The sequence below is a fragment of the Elephas maximus genome, chromosome 19 (assembly GCF_024166365.1).
Source record: "Elephas maximus indicus isolate mEleMax1 chromosome 19, mEleMax1 primary haplotype, whole genome shotgun sequence".
Classification (NCBI taxonomy): Eukaryota; Metazoa; Chordata; class Mammalia; order Proboscidea; family Elephantidae; genus Elephas; species Elephas maximus.
Window position 1 is genome coordinate 33937840 of NC_064837.1, and position 19803 is coordinate 33957642.

Consider the following 19803-nt stretch of genomic DNA (forward strand, 5'->3'; position numbering starts at 1 on the left):
ATTTGGCAACATTAAAAAAAACATATACACACTTATGCTTTAACCTAGGAATGTTTACATTATTGAAAAATGGTTATAATAATAATGATGTAAACAACCTATATATCCATAAACAGGGGACTGGTGAAATTATCATATGTAAAAAATAATGGAATGTATCAGCCATTAAAAAAAAAGATAGCTATGTACTGATCTAAATGATCTCCAAACTCAGTAAAGTACAGAAGAGTTCAGCATAATCAACAAGTTCAAACTGAAGAAATGGAAAATTGGCTCTCATGACCAAGTTCATTTAGCATAAAACTATAATTGATAGTGACAGTATAAAATGTATAAGCACCAGTTAAACCTCTCCTCCATCATTAATAGCTTCCTTGCTTCAGAATCACCATTGAAGAGGGTATTCTTATTGTACTGAGAAGATGTCAAGTTTGGGGCTGAGCAAAAGTTTGTGTGGCCTTCTTAAACTAGTTGTTGTGATGTTATTGTTTATGAATTAATTAGATTTTCTTGGATAAATAAATAAATAAAAACCAAAATAGAAGTATATATAGTATGCTACTATTTTGGTTTTAAAAAGAATATAAACATTTAAATTAAGAAAACATTATCATAATGTGCATTTTCTACCAAGTCAGAGTTGTGTGTGTGTGTGAGAGAAAGAAATTTAAATTATTTAGCCATAAATTAAGGGAGAAAAAAAGAAAACATATTTAAGTCTCCTACTTCTGTACATAATGCATTCTGAACTTATGCACAGAAGTCACATTTCAATGTTAAGAACTCTTTCAAATATATTTTAAAAGATTCATTAAACGCCACCTCTCGGAGATAATCTTCAACAAATATTAAGCACTCTGAATACTCTTTTCCATCACCACCAACACCAGTTGTCGCTGAGTCAGTTCCAACTCATGGTGACCCCATGTATGTCAGAGCAGAACTGTGCTCCATAAAGTTTTCAATGGCTGATTTTTCAGAAGTAGTCCACCAGGCCTTTCTTCCAAGGTGCCTCTGGGTGGACTTGAACCTCCAACCTTCCAGATAGTGCCTGAGCGTATTAATCGGTTGCACCAACCAGGGACTCTATCACAGTTGACCATAAATCCACTGTGTACCATACAGACACTATTCATTTGCTAAGTCTGTCACAAACAGCACATTTTTATCTTTGTCTAAATTGCTTTTTAATGGAGACCCTGGGGCCTTTTATCACTAGTATTACCCTCTCTTATTCCCCCATTTTCCATCCAATTTTGTAAGATAATCATTTACAACTAAAGTGGTTTTCAGCCTTTTAGAAATATAGGCAGCAGAACCCTTTCTTCATATAAAATCTTACGTGAGAGACCAATATGTAAAAACAAATCTAAGTGAAGCGGCTCTTTTCGAAGTAGGGTTGACGATACTGGCTTTAAGTCAAGAATAAGCCACAAAAATATTTAAGGAAGCCCAACCTGGATATTTTGAAGATTTGTTGATGCAGTGGTTACCAGTTACAGTTGCTAACCAAAAGATCTGCAGTTCAACTTCACCAGCCACTCCTTGGAAACCCTATGGGGCAGTTTTACTCTGGCCTATAGGGTCCCTCGTGGCGTAGTGGTTAAGTGCTACAGTTGCTAACCAAGAGGTCAGCAGTTTGAATCCACCAGGCGCTCCTTGGAAACTCTATGGGGCAGTTCTACTCTGCCCCATAGGGTCGCTATGAGTCAGAATCCACTTGACGGCAATGGTTTTTTTTTCATGTGGATATTTGGCTAAGCACAGAAATATGAGAACTAATAAAAAATGAGACATATCACACTATTATTAATTTACTTACCATAAGAGCCTCGGCCAGCAATTTTGTGAAATTGTTGCCAAGTGAGAGGACCCTGAACCCCCCAAGGCCTTACTGTTCTTTTTTTCTGAATAGCATCCTGAAGAACTGGCTGAAGAGATAGGAGCATTCGAAGTATATCCTGTGAGCATTGCATACTCACATCTACAACTATTAAAATAAAAAAAGTGAGTAAGAATTGCTATTGCCAAGAAAAAGAAACAAAATTTTAAGAGAGCTACGAAATACACCTAGGGAACTTCAGCTCTTCATCATCAAGAAGATTAAGCATCTGCTTGTGCAGAGAACTGTATATAGTTCTATATAAAATGATCTGTAGAAGTGGTTTTTTCTAGACACTTACAAGCAAAAAGACACATAATAAAAAAGTCATTCCAACTCGACTTCACAAAAATATTCATTATTAGCTGATTACCCCAATTATAAATTAATCAAATAAATTTCTCTCTTGTTGCATTTGCTTTTGTTTTTTTTTTTTTTTTAGTGCTTATAGGTATTTTACCAGAAAGAACTCTGCTTGCATTGAAATCAGGTATAAATTATGTTCCTTAATCACCGCCGCTACGGTAAAACTGTCAGATAAGCCTGGTCATAATGATTAAAGTTTAATTTTATGAAATATAGAATCTGCACATTAAACACGTCAACTTGTTCAAACTTGAAAAATATTATGTTATCCATATTTTATAAACCTAATTTATAGATTATCAAATTATCATGACCTGCATGTCTGACCAACTACCCAAATGAGTGTGAAAGATACTGCTCTTAAATATCAAATGGCTAAAGAAACCACTAAATGATAACTAATCTGTTCCCTAATATGGTTCAGTTGTACCGTTAAACCTGTTTGAGTATACTGTTGTATCATTCAATCTTAATTCATTATTACCTTTGCTAATAATTTCTGGCTTTAAATTACTTCTAGAGAACTAGAAGTAATTTACTTTCAAATACACTGCTTAGTAACTATTATGCTTAAGTAAACTATCATGCTACAGTAATCAAGATAGCCTGTGTGGTACAGTGAATTACTTAATATGGTCCTTCGAGCCATAGTCTCTATGACTCCCACTGGGTAGGACTATGCAGATAAGGTGCTTGTGCCCCACCAATGGAATTGGACAGCACTGCTAAAAATGCAAATAAGGTGCATGAAACCCTAACAAGGGAATTGGTCAGTTTTCTCATCCTGCTAGGCTGAAAGGGAGACAATCCCAGAAGCAAAAATAGAGGGACCTTACTACCACCACCAAGAAGAAGAGCTAGGGGCAGATCATGTCCTTGGGACCTGGGATCCCTGTGCTGAGAACCTCCTAGACGCAGGAGACAGGGAAAGCTGTAACACCAGAGATGCTGAGGAGTGGCGGCAAGCATAGCAGAATACAGTGGCAGAGAAATGGCAGCGGCAGAGCCAGGAGACCGATACGAGACAGGGCAGTGGGTTTCCTGGCCCACCAAACAAGGCGGCTACAGTGGGTGTGCTGACCCACAGAGCAAGAGAGCTCAGTGACTTCAGGCAAGAGGCTTGCTGATGAAGTGGGGTACCTCTGGCCACTTACTGGCAGAGCTCAAGAGCTTTGTAACAGTTGCCTGATCAAGGAAGAGGCCAGGCCAAGGGCCAAGGAGGAGGCCTGTCCTGAGAGGAGCCTGTCTTGAACGGACTGAGAGGAGTCTGTCCCTAGGAAGCAAAGAGGAACTCTGCATGGCTGAGAGGAGATGAGACAGCTGTCCTGCTCTGAAGAAGGGAGACTTTGCCTACATGCTTCCTCATTCTGATCCCAAGTTGCAGCCTATTAATCCTGACCCCGAGCTATACCCTGTTACTTCCCTAATAAACCTTATAACTGTGTGTATAGTCTGTGAGTTCTGTGTGGTCACTGCAACAAATTACAAAACCTAACAGTGAAGGAGAGAGTGCCATGGGCTGGACAGCTGGTGCCAGAACTGATAAAAAGGTTGGAGACAGGAGGTAAGCCTGACCTCTACCTCATAGGAATCATCAGCCTTGGGCTTATGCTGATGATCAATCTTGATTCTCTCTTCACCTTGTAAAGTTAGGCAAGGAGGTCTGACGCTTGGCCACAATTTTTACAGCCTGATACTGGTATAATAATAGACATTGAGAACAATGGAACAGAAATGAAAGCCCAGAAATAATTTCGTATGTCTACAGTCAGCTGGTTTACTCTCTTTAAATAATGGTGCTGGAAAAACTGGATTTCTACATGCAGAAGAATCAATCAGGATCCAAGCCTCAAACCATACACAAAAACCATTTTCAAATGGATCAAGGACCTAAATGTGAAAACTGAAACCACAAAATTATTAGAGAAAAAGTATGGGTGAGACTGTGGGACCTGTTTAACCATAGATAACAAAAATTCCAGCAGCAAAAGACAAAATAAATGGGGCCTCATAAAAATCAAATACTTTTGTACATCAAAGGATGTATCCAAAAACTGAAAAGACAAGGTTCAGCAAATTTTCAGAAACCATCTATCAAGAGACTCATATCAAAAAATATACATAAAGTTTCTACCACTTAAAAACAAAAAGGCAAACAACCCAATCAAAAAATAGGCAACAGACTTGAAGAGATAGTTCCCCAAAGAGAATATTCAAACAGCCAACACCACATGAAACGATGCTCAACATCATTACCCATGTTGTTACTGTTAGGTGCCCATCGAGTTTGTTCTGACTCATAGGGATCCCATGTACAACAGAACAAAACACTGAACAGGCCTGGGCCATCCTCACAATCGTTGCTATGTTTGAGTCCATTGTTGCAGCCACTGCTGTCAATCCATCTCATTGAGGGTCTTTCTCTTTTCCGATGACCGTCTATTTTACCAAGAACGATGTCCTCCAAGGACTGGTCCCTCCCAATAACATGCCCAAAGTACATGAGATGAAGTCTTGCCATCCATTAGCCATTTTATCCCACTGCCGTCAAGTCGATTCTGACTCACAGTGATCCTACAGTACAGAACTGCCCCATAGGGTTTCCGAGGCCATAAGTCTTTATGGAAGCAGACTGCCACATCTTTCCCCTGTGCCATTAGTCATTGGGGAGATGCAAATCAAAGCCACAATGAAATATCACCTCACCCCCATTAGAATGGCAATGATTAAAAAAAAACAGAGAGAGATAACAACCAATGCTGACAAGGTTGTAGAGAAACTGGAACCTTCATCCACTGCTGGTGGGAATGCAAAATGGTACAGCCACTTTGGAAAGCAGTTTGGCGGTTCTTCAAAAAGTTGAATGTAGGATTATCATATGACGCAGCAATCATAATCCTAGGTATATACCCAGAAGAAGTGAAGGCAGGAATGCAAACAGAAACCTGTACACCAAAGTTCATTACAGCATTTTTCACTATAGCCAAAAGGTGGAAACAATAACAATGTCCATAAACAGATGAATGGATAAACAAAACAGAGTATTACGTAGCCATAAAAAGAAACAGAGTTCTGATGCATGCCACCATATGGATGAACCTTGAAAACATTACACTGAATGAAATAAGTCACAAAAAGACAGATATTGTATGAAATATGCGAATACTCAGAAACCAAAGATTATTAATGGTTACCGGGGATGGAAGAGAGAAGGAAAGTGCAAGTTTTTGTTTGAGTTTATGTTAATGGCGGTGGAATATTTTGGAAAAGGATAGCAATAATGGTGGCACATGTAGAATGTAATAAATATCACTGAATTGCTAATGTGGAAGCTGGGCTGGCGAATGTTTTAGTACGTGTATTTTCACCACAATAAAAAACAAACTATTATATACATAATAGAATAGTATAGTCACTAAAAGTTACAGTACAGCTAGCTGACATGGACTAATGACTAATATACCGGTAAATGGAAAGCTGGATCTATGGAATGTACTTTAATTTACACAAATAGAACTATTTGTATTCATACATGAATATAAACATAAAACAAAGTCTAGAAAAGCAGTCACTAGCTAAGGCTGCTTATCATAATCCCACGGGGAGCTTTTTCAAAACACATGCAGAGCCCTACCCTCATAAATTCTGATCTGGGTAGGGCTCAGGAATTTATATTTTTATTTTAATCAAGAGTGATTCTTTTAGATACCTTCTTTCATTAAAACAAATTACGTGTGTGTATACATATATACATACTAACATATAAATATATATAAAAATAAAAAATCTACTATGAACCAGGAACTATTCTAGCTGCTGGAAATACCGAAACCAAACCCGTTACCATCAAGTTCATTTCGACTCATAGCAACCCTACATGACAGAATAGAACTGCCCCATAGGGTTTCCAAGGCTGTAATCTTTACGGAAGCAGACTGCTACATCCTTCTCCTGCATAGCAGCTGGTGGGTTCGAACCACCGACCTTTCTGTTAGCAAATGAGCACTTAACTACTGTGCCACCAGGCTCCTTGCTGGGAAGATGGTGGCGAATAAATTCCTATTCACCTCTTCAGGAACCTTAAAATCTTGCAGGTGAAGACTGACATGAGGTAAAATATACGCTACGGGAGAAAAATAAAAATCTATTTAAGCTGACATCTGGTTGAAAAGCAATAGTTAAAAAGGATATAAAATAATTTTTAAGAGTGATCATGAGGGACAGACACATGGATCAACAAACTGAGAGTCCACAAATAAACCTTCATGTTTATGCTCAATTGATTCTTGACAAAGGTACCAAGAAAATTCAATGGAGAAGAATAATCTTTTCAACAAATGATGCTAGGACAACTGATTATGCACATGCAGAAGAATGAAGTTGGGGCCCTTTCTTACACTACAGTAGCCCCTGACTCACAATATATTCGAGCTACAACAAACTGCACTTACAACCATCTTTTTTTTTTTGGTACATCTTATCATTTAGTAATATGTACTATATTCAATATGTCAGCGCATAATTTGCTGATGTTATCATTCTCAGATGTTCATTCACAGATGTTCAATGTTATGATTTACTGTTCGAAACACTGCTGTATAACAGGGTCTTTAAAAAAAAAAGGTATTAGGCTTATGTCAGTACCAATTTACCATGGAGTCGTCAGAACAGAACCCCATTGTGGGACTACCTGTACACAAAAAATAACTCAGAATGGATCAAAGACCTAGATGTAAAAGCTAAAACTATAAAACTCTTAAAAGAAAACACAGGGTTTTCATTGACTGATTTTCAGAAGTAGATCACCAGACCTTTCTTTCTTCCCAGACTCTTAGTGTAGAAGCTCTGCTGAAACCTGCTCAGCGTAACAGCAACACGCAAGCTTCCACTGACAGAAAACCCTTTTATATAAGACACCAAAAACACAAGCAACAACAACAAAAAAAGCAAATAAATTGGACTTCATCAAAAGTGAAAAGGCAACCTACAGAATGAAGAAAATATCTGCAAATCATATTAGGGAATTCTATCCAAAATGTATAAAGAACTCTTACAACTCAATAGTAAAAAATTTTTTTGACATCTCCCAATTAAATATGGGCAAAGGATGTGAAAAGACATTTCTCCAAAGAAAGTAAACAAAGGAACAACACTGTTGTTGTTGTAAGTTGCCATCGAGTCAATTCCGACTCATGGTGACCCCATGTGTGTCAGAGTAGAACTGTGCTCCATAGGGTTTTCAAGGCTGTGATCTCTCAGAAGCAGATCTCCAAGCCTGTCTTCCAAGGAATCCCTTTCAGCTAGCAGTCAAGCACTTAACCAGATGCACTACCCAGAGATTCCTAAAGCGATAATAAGCACACAAAATGCAGCTCAACATCATGAGACATCAGGAAAATGCGAATCTAAACTACAGTGAGGTAACACTTCACACCCACTAGGATGGCAATAATCAAAAAGACGTGTAAGGACAAGTGTTGGGGAGGATGTAGAGAAAATGGAATGGTTCACACTGCTGATGGGAATATAAAAGGGTAGAGCTGCTGAATATAGCCTGGCAGTTTCTCAAAAGGTTAAAAGAGAAGTTACCACATGACCCAGCAAGTCTACCCCCCCAAAACGAAAACATATGTCTCTATAAAAACTTCTACAAAAATATTCATAGCAGCATTATTTGTAATAGCCAAAAAGTGGAAACAACCCAAATGTTCATCGGCTGATGAATGGATGAACAAAATGTGGTACATCCATACAATGGAATATTATTCAGCAATAAAAAAGGAATGAAATGCTAATATATGCTACAACCTGGTTATGACCCCTGAAACCATTATGCTAAGTGAAAGAAGGCAGTCATAAAAGTTCACATTTCTATGATTCAGTTTATATGAAATACCCCAAATAGGCAAATCTATAAAAAAACAACCCTGTTGCCGCCAAGTTAATTCTGACTCATAGTGACCCAACAGGACAGAACAGAACTGTGAGCGGCTGGTGGATTCGAACTGCCAGCCTTTTGGTTAGCAGCTGAGCTCTTAACTACTGTGCCACCAGGGCTCCAGGCGGATCTATAGAAAACATAGACTAGCAGCCACCCAGAGCTGGGAGAGTTGGAGGAAAATGGAGAGTAAAAGCAGATGGGTATGGGAGTTTCTTTTCTGGGTTGATGAAAATGTTCTAAATTTCATTATTGTAATGATTGCACAACTCTGAATATACCGAAAACTATTCAATTATACACTTTAAATGAGTGAATTATATATCTCAAAAACGCTATTAAAAAAAGGGTGATCATGGGTTTGTATGATGATGGGAATGGGCAGAAATATGGTTAATTTTTACTTCTACTTTTCGTGTACTGTCTAGATTCTTACTTTTCTTATCAGCGAGTATATATTATTTACTGATCAGAACAAAGCATTTTCTATTTTGAATAAACACTGTTATTTAAATATACAAATTATACAGGTGTTCAAATTCTTTCAAACAAACATTTCAACATCTTGAACACCTGCTATACATGAGGCACTGTTCTATGTGCTTGGAACATGTCACCAAACAAACTGGACAAAAACCCTTGTCCTAATATAGAACTTACATTTTAATGGGGAGAGAGACAATAATTAATCAGTAAATTATATAGTATATTATAAGGTAATAAACAAACACTATGAAAAAAATAAAAAAGCAGGATGGAGAATGTACAGAGGTTTGCAATTTTGTATAGGGTGGTCAATTAGTCATCACTGACAAGATGACATCTGACAAAGATTTAAAGGAAACAACAGAGCTACGCATGCAAATATCTCTGGGAGGAGTGCCCAGGAAGATGAAACTATCAGGGCAAAAGCCTAATGTCAGAGCTTGGTGCAAGATGTAGCTATAATGAAAGCACCGAATTTTTCCTCAAATAACACCCATGTTATACTTTTTTTGCCAACCATGACCCCCACCAAGTATATTTGTAAGTGTGCTAATTTGTTTACAGCAACATGCCAAAAAATTAGCATAGTGTGATTATGAAAACATCTGGGGGAGGAGGGTGCGATAAAAAAAATATAACAAGTGTGTTATTTGCGTAAAAATGCAGTATCCTAATAGTGCACATTTAGGTTTTATACCATTATTTACTTTTATAATCAATACAGCAATTAAAATTTTTTATTAGAACCATTTCTTAGAATTAAATTCCTAAGTCATCTTTATGGCTGCAGAGCTTTCTTTTTACATCAATGTTTACTTTTACAAAAAAAATGTGCACCCAGTAAGGCCCAATATTTTCTATTACCTGGCACATAATTTGGTTCTTAAAAGCAAGAAGGAGGCGGGGCCAAGATGGCAGAGTAGTCAGAGGCTTCCTGTGGTCCCTCTTACAGCAAAGACTCCCCAAAAAAGTGAATTCATTATATATGACAATTTAGGAGCCCTGAACATCAAAGACAAAGTTGAGGAGTTGGACTGAACAGCAGGGGGAGGGAGAAAGAGTTCAGAAGCAACAAGAATCTGCAAGACCTGACCTGGCCAGTACCCAGCAGGCTGCATTGGGCGGCACAGACTAACTGAGGCAAGCAGTAAAGCTTGGGATGCATTTTCTACTTCGGGAGAAACTGAGCAAGAGAGTCTCCTCGAGCCTCCAAAACCAGGAAGCAGCAGCTCTGAATCAGCGAGAGATAAGTACCAGCATCTAACCTAATGTGTGGATCAAAAAAACCCTTCCCCTCTTTGGGAAGTACCTCTCTCCCATTTACCTGCCCCCCCTTCACTCTGCTCTGGGTACTGGTCCAGGTTCAGCAAATGCTGTGCCCCCCAGGCAGGAAGTAGGATCCATCACATGCTCTGAGCCATTCTCCCAGCTTTGGAGAGGGAACAAATTAACAAACAAGAAAAAATAATCAGCAAGCTCCCCTAAGCTGGGATCTCAGGATAGGCACAGCCCCTTTCCTTAGGAACAGGCATAAGGGGTCCACGGACTCTGAATGCCTTTCACCCCTGCATAGCCTGTGTGAGCCCATTTCAACAGCATAGGCCCTCATTAGCATAGTACAACAAGGTATATACCTGAAGCCTATTTTCAACTGCAACAGCTATAAGGAGGAGTGGCAGACTCGTGGCATCTGACACCATCCTGCCTAGTAAGCACCTATCCACATCAGGGGCCTGAGGACTGGTGGCTCCACCCACTCCACCTAGCCACCCATGACAAAGGTCCAAGAATAAGTGGTGTCTCTCAGTCCTTACAGCAAACAGCATTGGATACCCATAGTCCAGCTGCAAAACCCACCCAGCTACGTGCTCTAGGGAACAGGGACACACCTTCTACCCAAACACTCAGGGGCAGCCGTCAGCCTCCTTCATGGTTCAGCACATGATCCCCTACTACAGCCAGATACCTGTGCCTACTCCAATCACCTCTGCCTGTCTAGGACTGTAAGTAAGAGCCTGCACCACACACTCGGTGAATGATGACCTGGACACCTAAGCTGAATCCACACAAGAAAAGTAAACAGACTCCCAGGCTAACATACCTAGTAACAGCTCTAACCACCTGATGACAGGACGTGAGAGTTTCAAAGACGTCAATAATCAAAGCAGCTCACAAGATCAGCCTATTTGGGCACAGCAAAACAAAACAAGAAGCTAGGACACAGCAAGTAAACAAAATAAATAAATATAATAACTTATTGATGGTTGGAGACAACAGTCAATGTCAAATCACATGAAGAGGCAGATCATGATGGCTTCAGCAAGTGACCAGAACAAAGAACCAAGAAACCTCCCAGAGGAAGAGAACTTTTTGGAATTACCAGCTGTAGACTACAAAAGATTAATAATACACAGAGCTCTTCAAGAGATAAGGAAGGAGATCAGGCAAACCACAGACTAAGCCAAGGAATAAGACAAAGCAATAAAGGAACTTTAGAAGGTTACACAAGAGCATAATAACAAATTTAACAGGCTACAAGAATCCACAGAGAGACAGCAAATAGAAATCATAAAGATTAACAAGATTACAGAATTAGGCAACTCAATAGAAAGTCATAGGAGGAAAACTGAGGCAACAGAAGTCAGAATTACTGAGATTGAAGATAAAGCACTTGACACCAACTTATCTGGGGAAAAATCAGATTAAAAAAATTTTTTTTAATGAAGAAACCCTAAGAATTATGTAGGACTCTATCAAGAGGAATAACCTTCAAGTAACTGGAGGACCAGGAGAGGTAACAGAAAATAGAGGGAATTTTTCAAGATTTGTTGGCAGAAAACCTCCCTGATATTGTGAAACATGAGAAAATCTATTCAAGAAGCTTATTGAACCCCACACAGGTAGATCCCAAAAGAAAGTCACCAAGACATATAATCAAACTTTCCAAAACCAAAGATAAAGAGAATTCTAAGAGTGGCTAGGGATAAACAAAAAGTCACCTACAAAGGAGAGTAAATAACACTAAGCTCAGACTACTCAGCAGAAACCACGCAGGAAAGAAGGCAATGAGACAACATATAGAAAGCCTTGAAGGAAAAAACTGCCAGCCAAGAATTGTATATCCAGCAAAACTGTCTCTCAAATATGACAGTGAAATTAGAGCATTTTCAGACAAGCGGAGGTTAAGGGAATTTGTAAAAACCAAACCAAAATTACAAGAAATACTAAAGGGAGTCCTCTGGTTATAAAATCAGTAACATCCAGTAACAACCCAAGACTAGAATACAGCACAGCACAACCTGTTATCAACCCAAACAGGGAAGTCACACAAATAAATCAAAGCTAAAACACTGAAAATAGGGAAACAGAAATGTCAATATGTAAAAGATGGCAATGTTAAAACAAAACAGAGGGACTAAATAATGTAGTCATACATCTTTCATATGGAGAGAAAGTCAAGGCAGTATCAAAAAATAAAAGATTGGTTTGAACTTAGAAAATCAGAGATAAATATTAAGGTAACCACAAAGGAAACTAACAGTCCTACACGTCAAAATAAAAAACAAGAAAAACATAAAGACTAAGTAAATACAAAATCAACAACGAAAAAGATGAAAATACATAAAAACAACAGCACAGAAAATTAAATGGAAAAGGAAACTGTCAACAACACACACACGGAAAAAACACATCAAAATGACAGCACTAAACTCACACTATCAATAATTATGCTGAATGTAAATGGACTAAATGCATCAATAAAGAGACAGAGAATGGGAGAATGGGTTAAAAAACACGATCCCTCTATATGCTGCCTACAGGAGACACATCTTAGGCTCAAAGACGCAAACAAACTAAAACTCAAATGATGGAAAAAAATATACTAAGCAAACAGCAATCAAAAAAGCGTAGGAGTGCCAACATTAATCTCTGGTAAGATATAACTTTAAAGCAAAACCCACCACACAGAGGATAAGGAAGTACACTACGTAACGATTAAAGGGTCAACACGCTAGGAGGACATAACCATAATAAATATTTGTGCACCCAACAACAGTGCTCCAAAATACATAAAACAAACTTTAACAGCATTGAAGAGATAGCTCCACTATAATAGTAGGAGACTTCAACACACCACTTTCGGTGAAAGACAGAATATCCAGAAAGAAGCTCAATAACGACACGGAAAATCTAAATGCCACAATCAACCAACTTGATCTCACAGACATATACAGAACACTCCACCCAACAGCAGCCAAGGGTACTTTCTTTTCCAGTGTACATGGAACATTCTCCAGAACAGACCACATACTAGGCCACAAAGCAAGTCTTAACAGAATTCAAACCATCGAAATATTACAAAGCATCTTTTCTGACCACAAAGCCATAAAAGTAGAGATCAATAAAAGAAAAAGGAGAAAAAATCAAATACCTGGAAACTGAAAAACGCCTTGCTCGAAAACTACTGGGTTGTACAAGAAATTAAGGACAGAATAAAGAAATTCACAGAATCAAATGAGAATAAAAACACATCCTACCAGAACCTTTGAGACACAGGAAAAGCAGTGCTCAGAGATCAATAAGAAAAAAAAAATAAATAAATGCACACATCCAAAAAAGAAGAAAGGGCCAAAAGCAAAATAAACCTGAGACTCTCATCAGCCTGAGACCAGAAGAACTAGATGGTGCCCGGCTACCACCAATGACCTCCCTGACAGGGAACACAACAGAGAGTCCCTGAAGGAGCAGGAGAAAAATGGGGTGCAGAGCTGAAATTCATGTAAAAAGACCACACCTGACAGCCTGAGACTAGAGGAACCCCCAAACTTGGCCCCTGGACTCTCTGTTAACTCAGAACTAAAACCATTCCTGAAAGATTAGATTGGACTATAAGACATGAAATGATACTCAGGAAGCATGTGCTTCTTAGTTCAAGTAGATACATGAAACTAAATGGGGAACTCCTGTCCGGAGGTGAGATGAAAACGCAGAAGGGAACTGGAGCTGGTTGAATAGATACAGAAAATCCGGGATGGAAATGGGGAGCGTGCTGCCACATTTTAGGGATAGCAACCAGGGTCACATAACAATGTGTACGTAAATTTTTGTATGAGAAACTAACTTGAGTCTATAACTTTCACCTAAAGCACAATAAAAAAAGTAACAATAATAAAGAATACCACTAATGCTACTGCTGCTGTTATTATGATTACTACTGCTAACATTCGCATTCTTACTATGTGCCAGACATTGCCTTTCTGTTTTATATGTATTAATTCATTTGATCCTCTTAAAGCCTTATGACATAAATACTATTAACTGACCTAATTTTAAGAAACTGAAGCACAGAGAGATTAATGTGCCCAAGGTTATAGTTAGTATATAGTGGTGGAGGCAGGCTGCAAGCCCAAGCAGTCTCTGACTCTACAGCCAAGTTCTTGACTACCACCTATGGCTAAAAATAATTGTGTCCGTTTCTGAACATAGAGCATTTATTCACACTTTTTTCTTTTGGGCCTTGAGTATAATGAATTCAACTAATGATGACACTATGTCATGAACAAAAGATTTGAATCATTGGTTTTCATGCCTTGCCCTCTTAATTTATTTTACATACTTCCTTTAATAATAATAATATAATGAACAACTGTGATAATCTCACTGCTTGTCTTAGGCTGGGTTCTCTAGAGAAGCAAAACCAGTAAAGTGTATAAATTAATATATAGAGAGAATTTTATCAAGGAAACAGCTCATGCAGTTGTAGAGGTTAGAACATCCCAAGTCCATGGGTCCGGATAGAGGCTTCTTCTGATTCATGTAGCTGCAGGGGCTGGCGAACCCAAGATCGGAAGGTCAGAGAACACAGCTCTTGTTCAAAGGCTGAGAAGACCAGCAAATCCCAAGATCAGCAGGCAAGATCACAGATAAGCTGCTAGCTTGTCTCAAGAATGGGAGATCAGACAAACAGAAGCCAGCTGCAGGATCCAGAGCAAGCAAAAGCCCCCAAGCCTTGCCAGAATATCTACTTATATTCGATGAACTCCACACGCCCAAGGAAATCCCCTTTCAACTGACTGGCTACTCAGAGCAGATCCCATCATGAAGGTGATGACATTATATCAAATCTCATCATGGAAGTGACTGCGACATCATATGACTGCCAAACTACATCGTAACTGCCAAACCACTGAGAATCATGGCCCAGCCAAGGTGACCCACTGCCCAAGAACTAGAACACTACCAAAAACAATCTTCTTACATGCTTCTACCTATCCTACCCCTTGACTTTCAACAATTAACCAATATCCTGAATTTTAGTGCACCTTTTTTGTAAACAATACCAAAAAAAAAAAAAAATTTTTTTTTTTTAAAACAATATGCTAGAGGAAGGCTCATTAACAACTTGTGTTATGCAGATGATACAACTTCGCTTGCTGAAAGTGAAGAGGACTTGGAAGCACTTGCTGAAGAAGATCAAAGACTACAGCCTTCAGAACGGATTATACCTCAATATAAAGAAAATAAAGATCCTCACAACTGGACCAATAAGCAACATCGTGAAAAACAGAGGTAATACAGAAGTTGTCATGGACTTCATTTTACTTGGATCCACCATCAACACCCACAGAAGCAGCAGTCAAGAAATCAAAAGACACATTGCGTGGGGGCAAATCTGCTGCAAAAGACCTCTTCGAGGTGTTAAAAAGCAAAGATTTTTTAACACTTTGGGACTAAGGTGCACCTGACCCAAGCCATGGTGTTTTCAATCGTCTCATATGCATGCCAAAGTTGGGCAATGAATAAGGAAGACTGAAAAAGAATTGACACCTTTGAATTATGGTGTTGGTGAAGAATATCGAATATACCATGGACTGCCAAAAGAACAAACAAATCTATCTCAGAAGAAATAAAGCCAGAATGCTCCCTTAAAAGCGAGAATGGTGAGACTTCATCTCATGTACTTTGGACATGTTATCAGCAGGGATCAGTTCCTGGAGAAGGACATCATGCTTGGAAAAGTAGAGGGTCAGTGAAAAAGAGGAAGATCATCAACAAGATGGACTGACACAGTACCCGCCAACAACGGACTCAGGCGTAACAATGATCATGAGGATGGTGCAGGACTGGCCAGTGTTTCGTTCTGTTGTACATAGGGTTGCTATGAGTCGGAATCGACTTGATGGCACCTAACAACAAACAACACATTTAGTTTTGTTTGTGTCTTTTGGAACTTTATGAAAAGGTATCTTCCTATATGTAATCTTCTGGGACTTGTTCCCTTTCTCTCTCCTTAATACTATTACAAAGATTAAATTTGTTATATGTCACTTTATTCATTTTCAGAGTTTATATAAATTCTATGTGTACTATACCATAATTACTTATCTCCTCTCCTATAGATAGGTATTTGGGTTATTCTTACGTCTTTCAATCTTGCATTAGAGTTTTAGTTCTTCTAGTATTCTGTAAGCAATTTAAAGGTGGGATATCTTCATATCTCCCAGAATAAGCACATTGTTTTAAATATGTCCAAAACTGAATTGACAAATGACACAAGGACCAAATGTAAGTTACTATATAGCACATACCACCTAAGAACACAGATTTTCTTACTAAGAACCACATCTTGAAAAGAGTTTAACTTTCTGTATAATTTAGTTTGTAACCAAAAGTTAGGAAAGTTAATCAGTGACCTATTGACACAATTTTTTTAAAGACAGGTTAGCTGTGCCTGAAAGAAAATATCTAATTGATGATTTTAATGATGATGACTGCAGCTTGCATTAATTCAGTACGTACTGTGTGCCAAGCACTTAATATGGATTAAATCATCAGATCTTTACAACCTCACAAAGGTAAATATTATTTTTACTTCATTATTACCGATGAAGAAACTGAGATGCTAAACAATTTGTCCAAGATCATATTGCTAGTAAGTAGCAGAGCTGAGTCCCACCGCCAGAAGGTCTAGGGTAGGGCGTTAAAACTTGCATTTCTATCAAGTTCTGACGTGATGCTTGATGCTGCTAATCTGGGGAACCAGGCTTTGAAAATTACTATCCTAGTCAATTGACTTTTCAGTTTCTTCACAATTCCTCACCTCATCCTCAGCTACAAAAACAATCAGAGGAAACGTTTCACTTTCCCTCTTCAGCAAACCTACCACGTTTCCTTCATCTGTACCCATAAGCCAGCCTTTCCTTCCTGTTACGATGGACATGCTCCTACCTAAAGTTCTACCTATCCCTCTATTTGTATGCTGAATTCCATCACCTCTCACTTATTCAGGGACTTTGTTCCTACAATTTTAACTTCTCTCCTGCATCAATATGCCCTCTCTACATGATCACTCCCAGTGTCCAGTTGTCATAATAGAACCAACCTTAAAAAAAGTTAAACACACATACATGAAAACAAGAATAAAAACCTCTTTCAACCCTACCACCCACTGTCTCTGCTTCTATTTATAGCAAAATTCTTTGAAAGAATTGTCTAAGTTTGCTTTTCATCTCATTCCATTCTCATCAGGTTGGTTGAAACTATTTGTCAAGGTCACCACTAACCTCCATATGGCCAAATCCAATGTTTTTATCTCAGATTTCACCTTGATCTATCACAGCATTTGACAGAGCTGATCACTCTCTCCTTCAAACATTTCCTATTCTCTGCTCCCAGGACACCATATCTTCTTGGTTTTCCTCCTATCTCAAATGGTCCTTCCTTCTCAGTTTCCTTTCTTGGATCTTTCTCTTCTTCTCCATCTCTAAATGTTAGCTTCATCCTTGGACTTTCTCTACAGCCACTCTCTAGGTAGGCTATGTCAACAACCAAAACAGACAAAGACCCTTGCCCTTACATAGAACTTGCATTTTAATAGGGACGGTTCCATAGTTTTTAATACTGATAGCTCAAAAAAAAAATGTTTTTTTATCTCCAGCCACACCCATTCCTCTGAATTTAAAATGTGTATTTTCCAAATGTGTATCTGACCTCCTCTCCCCCAATGTTTGCCTCCTGTGTAATTAGTACCCTCATTCATCCAATTGCTCAAGCTATTCCTGATGCCTCATCTTTTCTTATATGTATGAACAAACCTTAAAAGTTATATTTCTCAAATATACCAGCAATGTACTACTCACATCTCCATCACTTCCAAACTTGTCTAAGCTACCATCTTTCACTTGGTCTAGCAAAAATGCCTCCTAACTCATCTATCTGCTTCTACATCCCACTAGAATTTGACACTACCACCTACCCCACAGGCTATTCTTTGTATAATAACCAAAGTGATCTTTTAAAAACTAAATAGAAAAAGGATTATGTTTAGTTCCCTGTTTGAAACCACCCAACAGCTACCCATTACACTTTAAATAAACTACAAAGCCCTTACACAGTCGTTAGGGCCCTACATGATTTTGGTGCTTGACCACCTCTTAGACTTCATCTCCTACCAGTCTCCCCATTATCTAATGCAATCCAGCCACATTAGCCTCCTTGCTGTTTCTCAAACATATCAAGCACACTACTCCCTCAGGATTTTCGTATTTTGCATTGTCTGAAAAATTCTCCCCTTAGTCACATAGCTAACATTTCCCCACTTTTACCTAGGTCTTTGCTCAAATGTTATTACCTCCTCAGTAACACCTTCTCTGACCTTATCTCTAAAATGGCACTTTTGTCTTTTTCCACTCTGTTATTCTTTGTTTTTCTTCAAAGTGCTTGTTCACTACCTGGTATTATACAATCACCTTTGTGTTTGTTTATGGTCTGTCTTCCCCCACTAGATTATAAGCTAAAAAAAAAAAAAAAAAAAAGCAGGGAATATATCTGCTTTGTTCAATGTTGCACCTAAAACAGTGCCTGACTAGGTGCTCAATAAGTATTTAATGAGTAAAAGAATGCTGAATAAGCAGACACCTAGCAATTTTCTAGCACTTAACAAGAGTGTCTTCTATACTTCTCCATAAGTGCCTAATTAGACCTATAATAACCATATTTTAATTGGTGAAATTAAACTAAACTACTGGGAAATTCTCCCTTTAAAAAATGTCAGCTTTTAAGTCCAAGTTTGTCTTTATTAGGCACATAGGGAATTGCCTTTAATATTTTTTCCTACAAAAGAGAACAAATAAAATCATACAACTAGAGGAAAACAGACAAACAAAAAAGTTATTTTATTAGCATACTTACTATTTCTTTTGGACCAGGGATGTAAGCATGAACTTTTCACAAGTGCTTCATCAACTTTTCCTCCTGACATATTATCCATGAACTGACGCCCATGTTCTAATGCAAGGTAGCAGTCATTGCAACAGTCCCGCTCTTCAACTCGTACCCAATTGCTAATTACACCAATTTTGGGAAAAGGATCTTGGTCTGCTGCTCCGAAGGGTGAAAATAAATTAGTGCACTGATCTTGTAACAATAGTATCAACTCATCAGGCAATTTTTCAGATTCCTTTAGTCCTCCATTAACATGTTCAGCAGAGGTAGCCCTGAGAGCTTCAAAACGTTTTTCTGCTTCTTTGCCACATTCTGTGTTGCGTCCTATGATATCCAGTTCATCTTCAAGAAATAATCCCGAATTGTTTCCAAATTTTCTGTTCATGACAGCACTGAAGCCACAGGTACACCTATACTGGGCTTCCTGAGTTGGATCTGGAATGTAAACTCCAACATCGGCACCCTTGATATTCGTATTGCAGACACAGATACAGCAACTATCAAAGTTACAGTCTTTAAACAAATTCATAACTGATTCTGAAAGGATGAGGTTTACATAAAGACTGTGTGCTTCAGGGATGGAAGGGACAGTTGCAGGTTCAACAGAATTAAGGGGTCTGCATGTGGATGGGGTAGAAGCTGGTGAATACAAGTCTGAATTTTCATATTTGACTGAACCTTGAGCACTAGCAGGTCCACCAGCTCCACGAGGAGTCCGAGGAGTCCTTGGAGTCCTTGGAGTCGGAAACCTAGGGGTGGATGGAGAAGGAAGAATCCCTGCTCCACCATTACTAGGAGGTGCACTGCTAGGAGGCATCCCAAAAGAAGCATGAGTTTGAGGTGTATAAGCAGGGCCATATTCTTGATCCATAGTACTTCCATCACTAGCGTCACCAGAGTAAAAGAA

At 38.6% G+C, this 19803-nt stretch overlaps 1 protein-coding gene across 1 annotated transcript in view; it reads right to left on the bottom strand.

Annotated features, from left to right (window-relative positions):
- MED13 (mediator complex subunit 13) overlaps positions 1–19803 on the bottom strand; it is a 95209-nt gene that overhangs the window by 21259 nt on the left and 54147 nt on the right. The window contains exons 16-17 of the mRNA XM_049858734.1: positions 18864–19780; positions 1823–1990 (exon numbers count right to left, since the gene is read on the bottom strand). Of these exons, the coding sequence (XP_049714691.1) occupies positions 1823–1990; positions 18864–19780 (1085 nt within the window). The remainder of the gene's footprint in view (positions 1–1822; positions 1991–18863; positions 19781–19803) is intronic.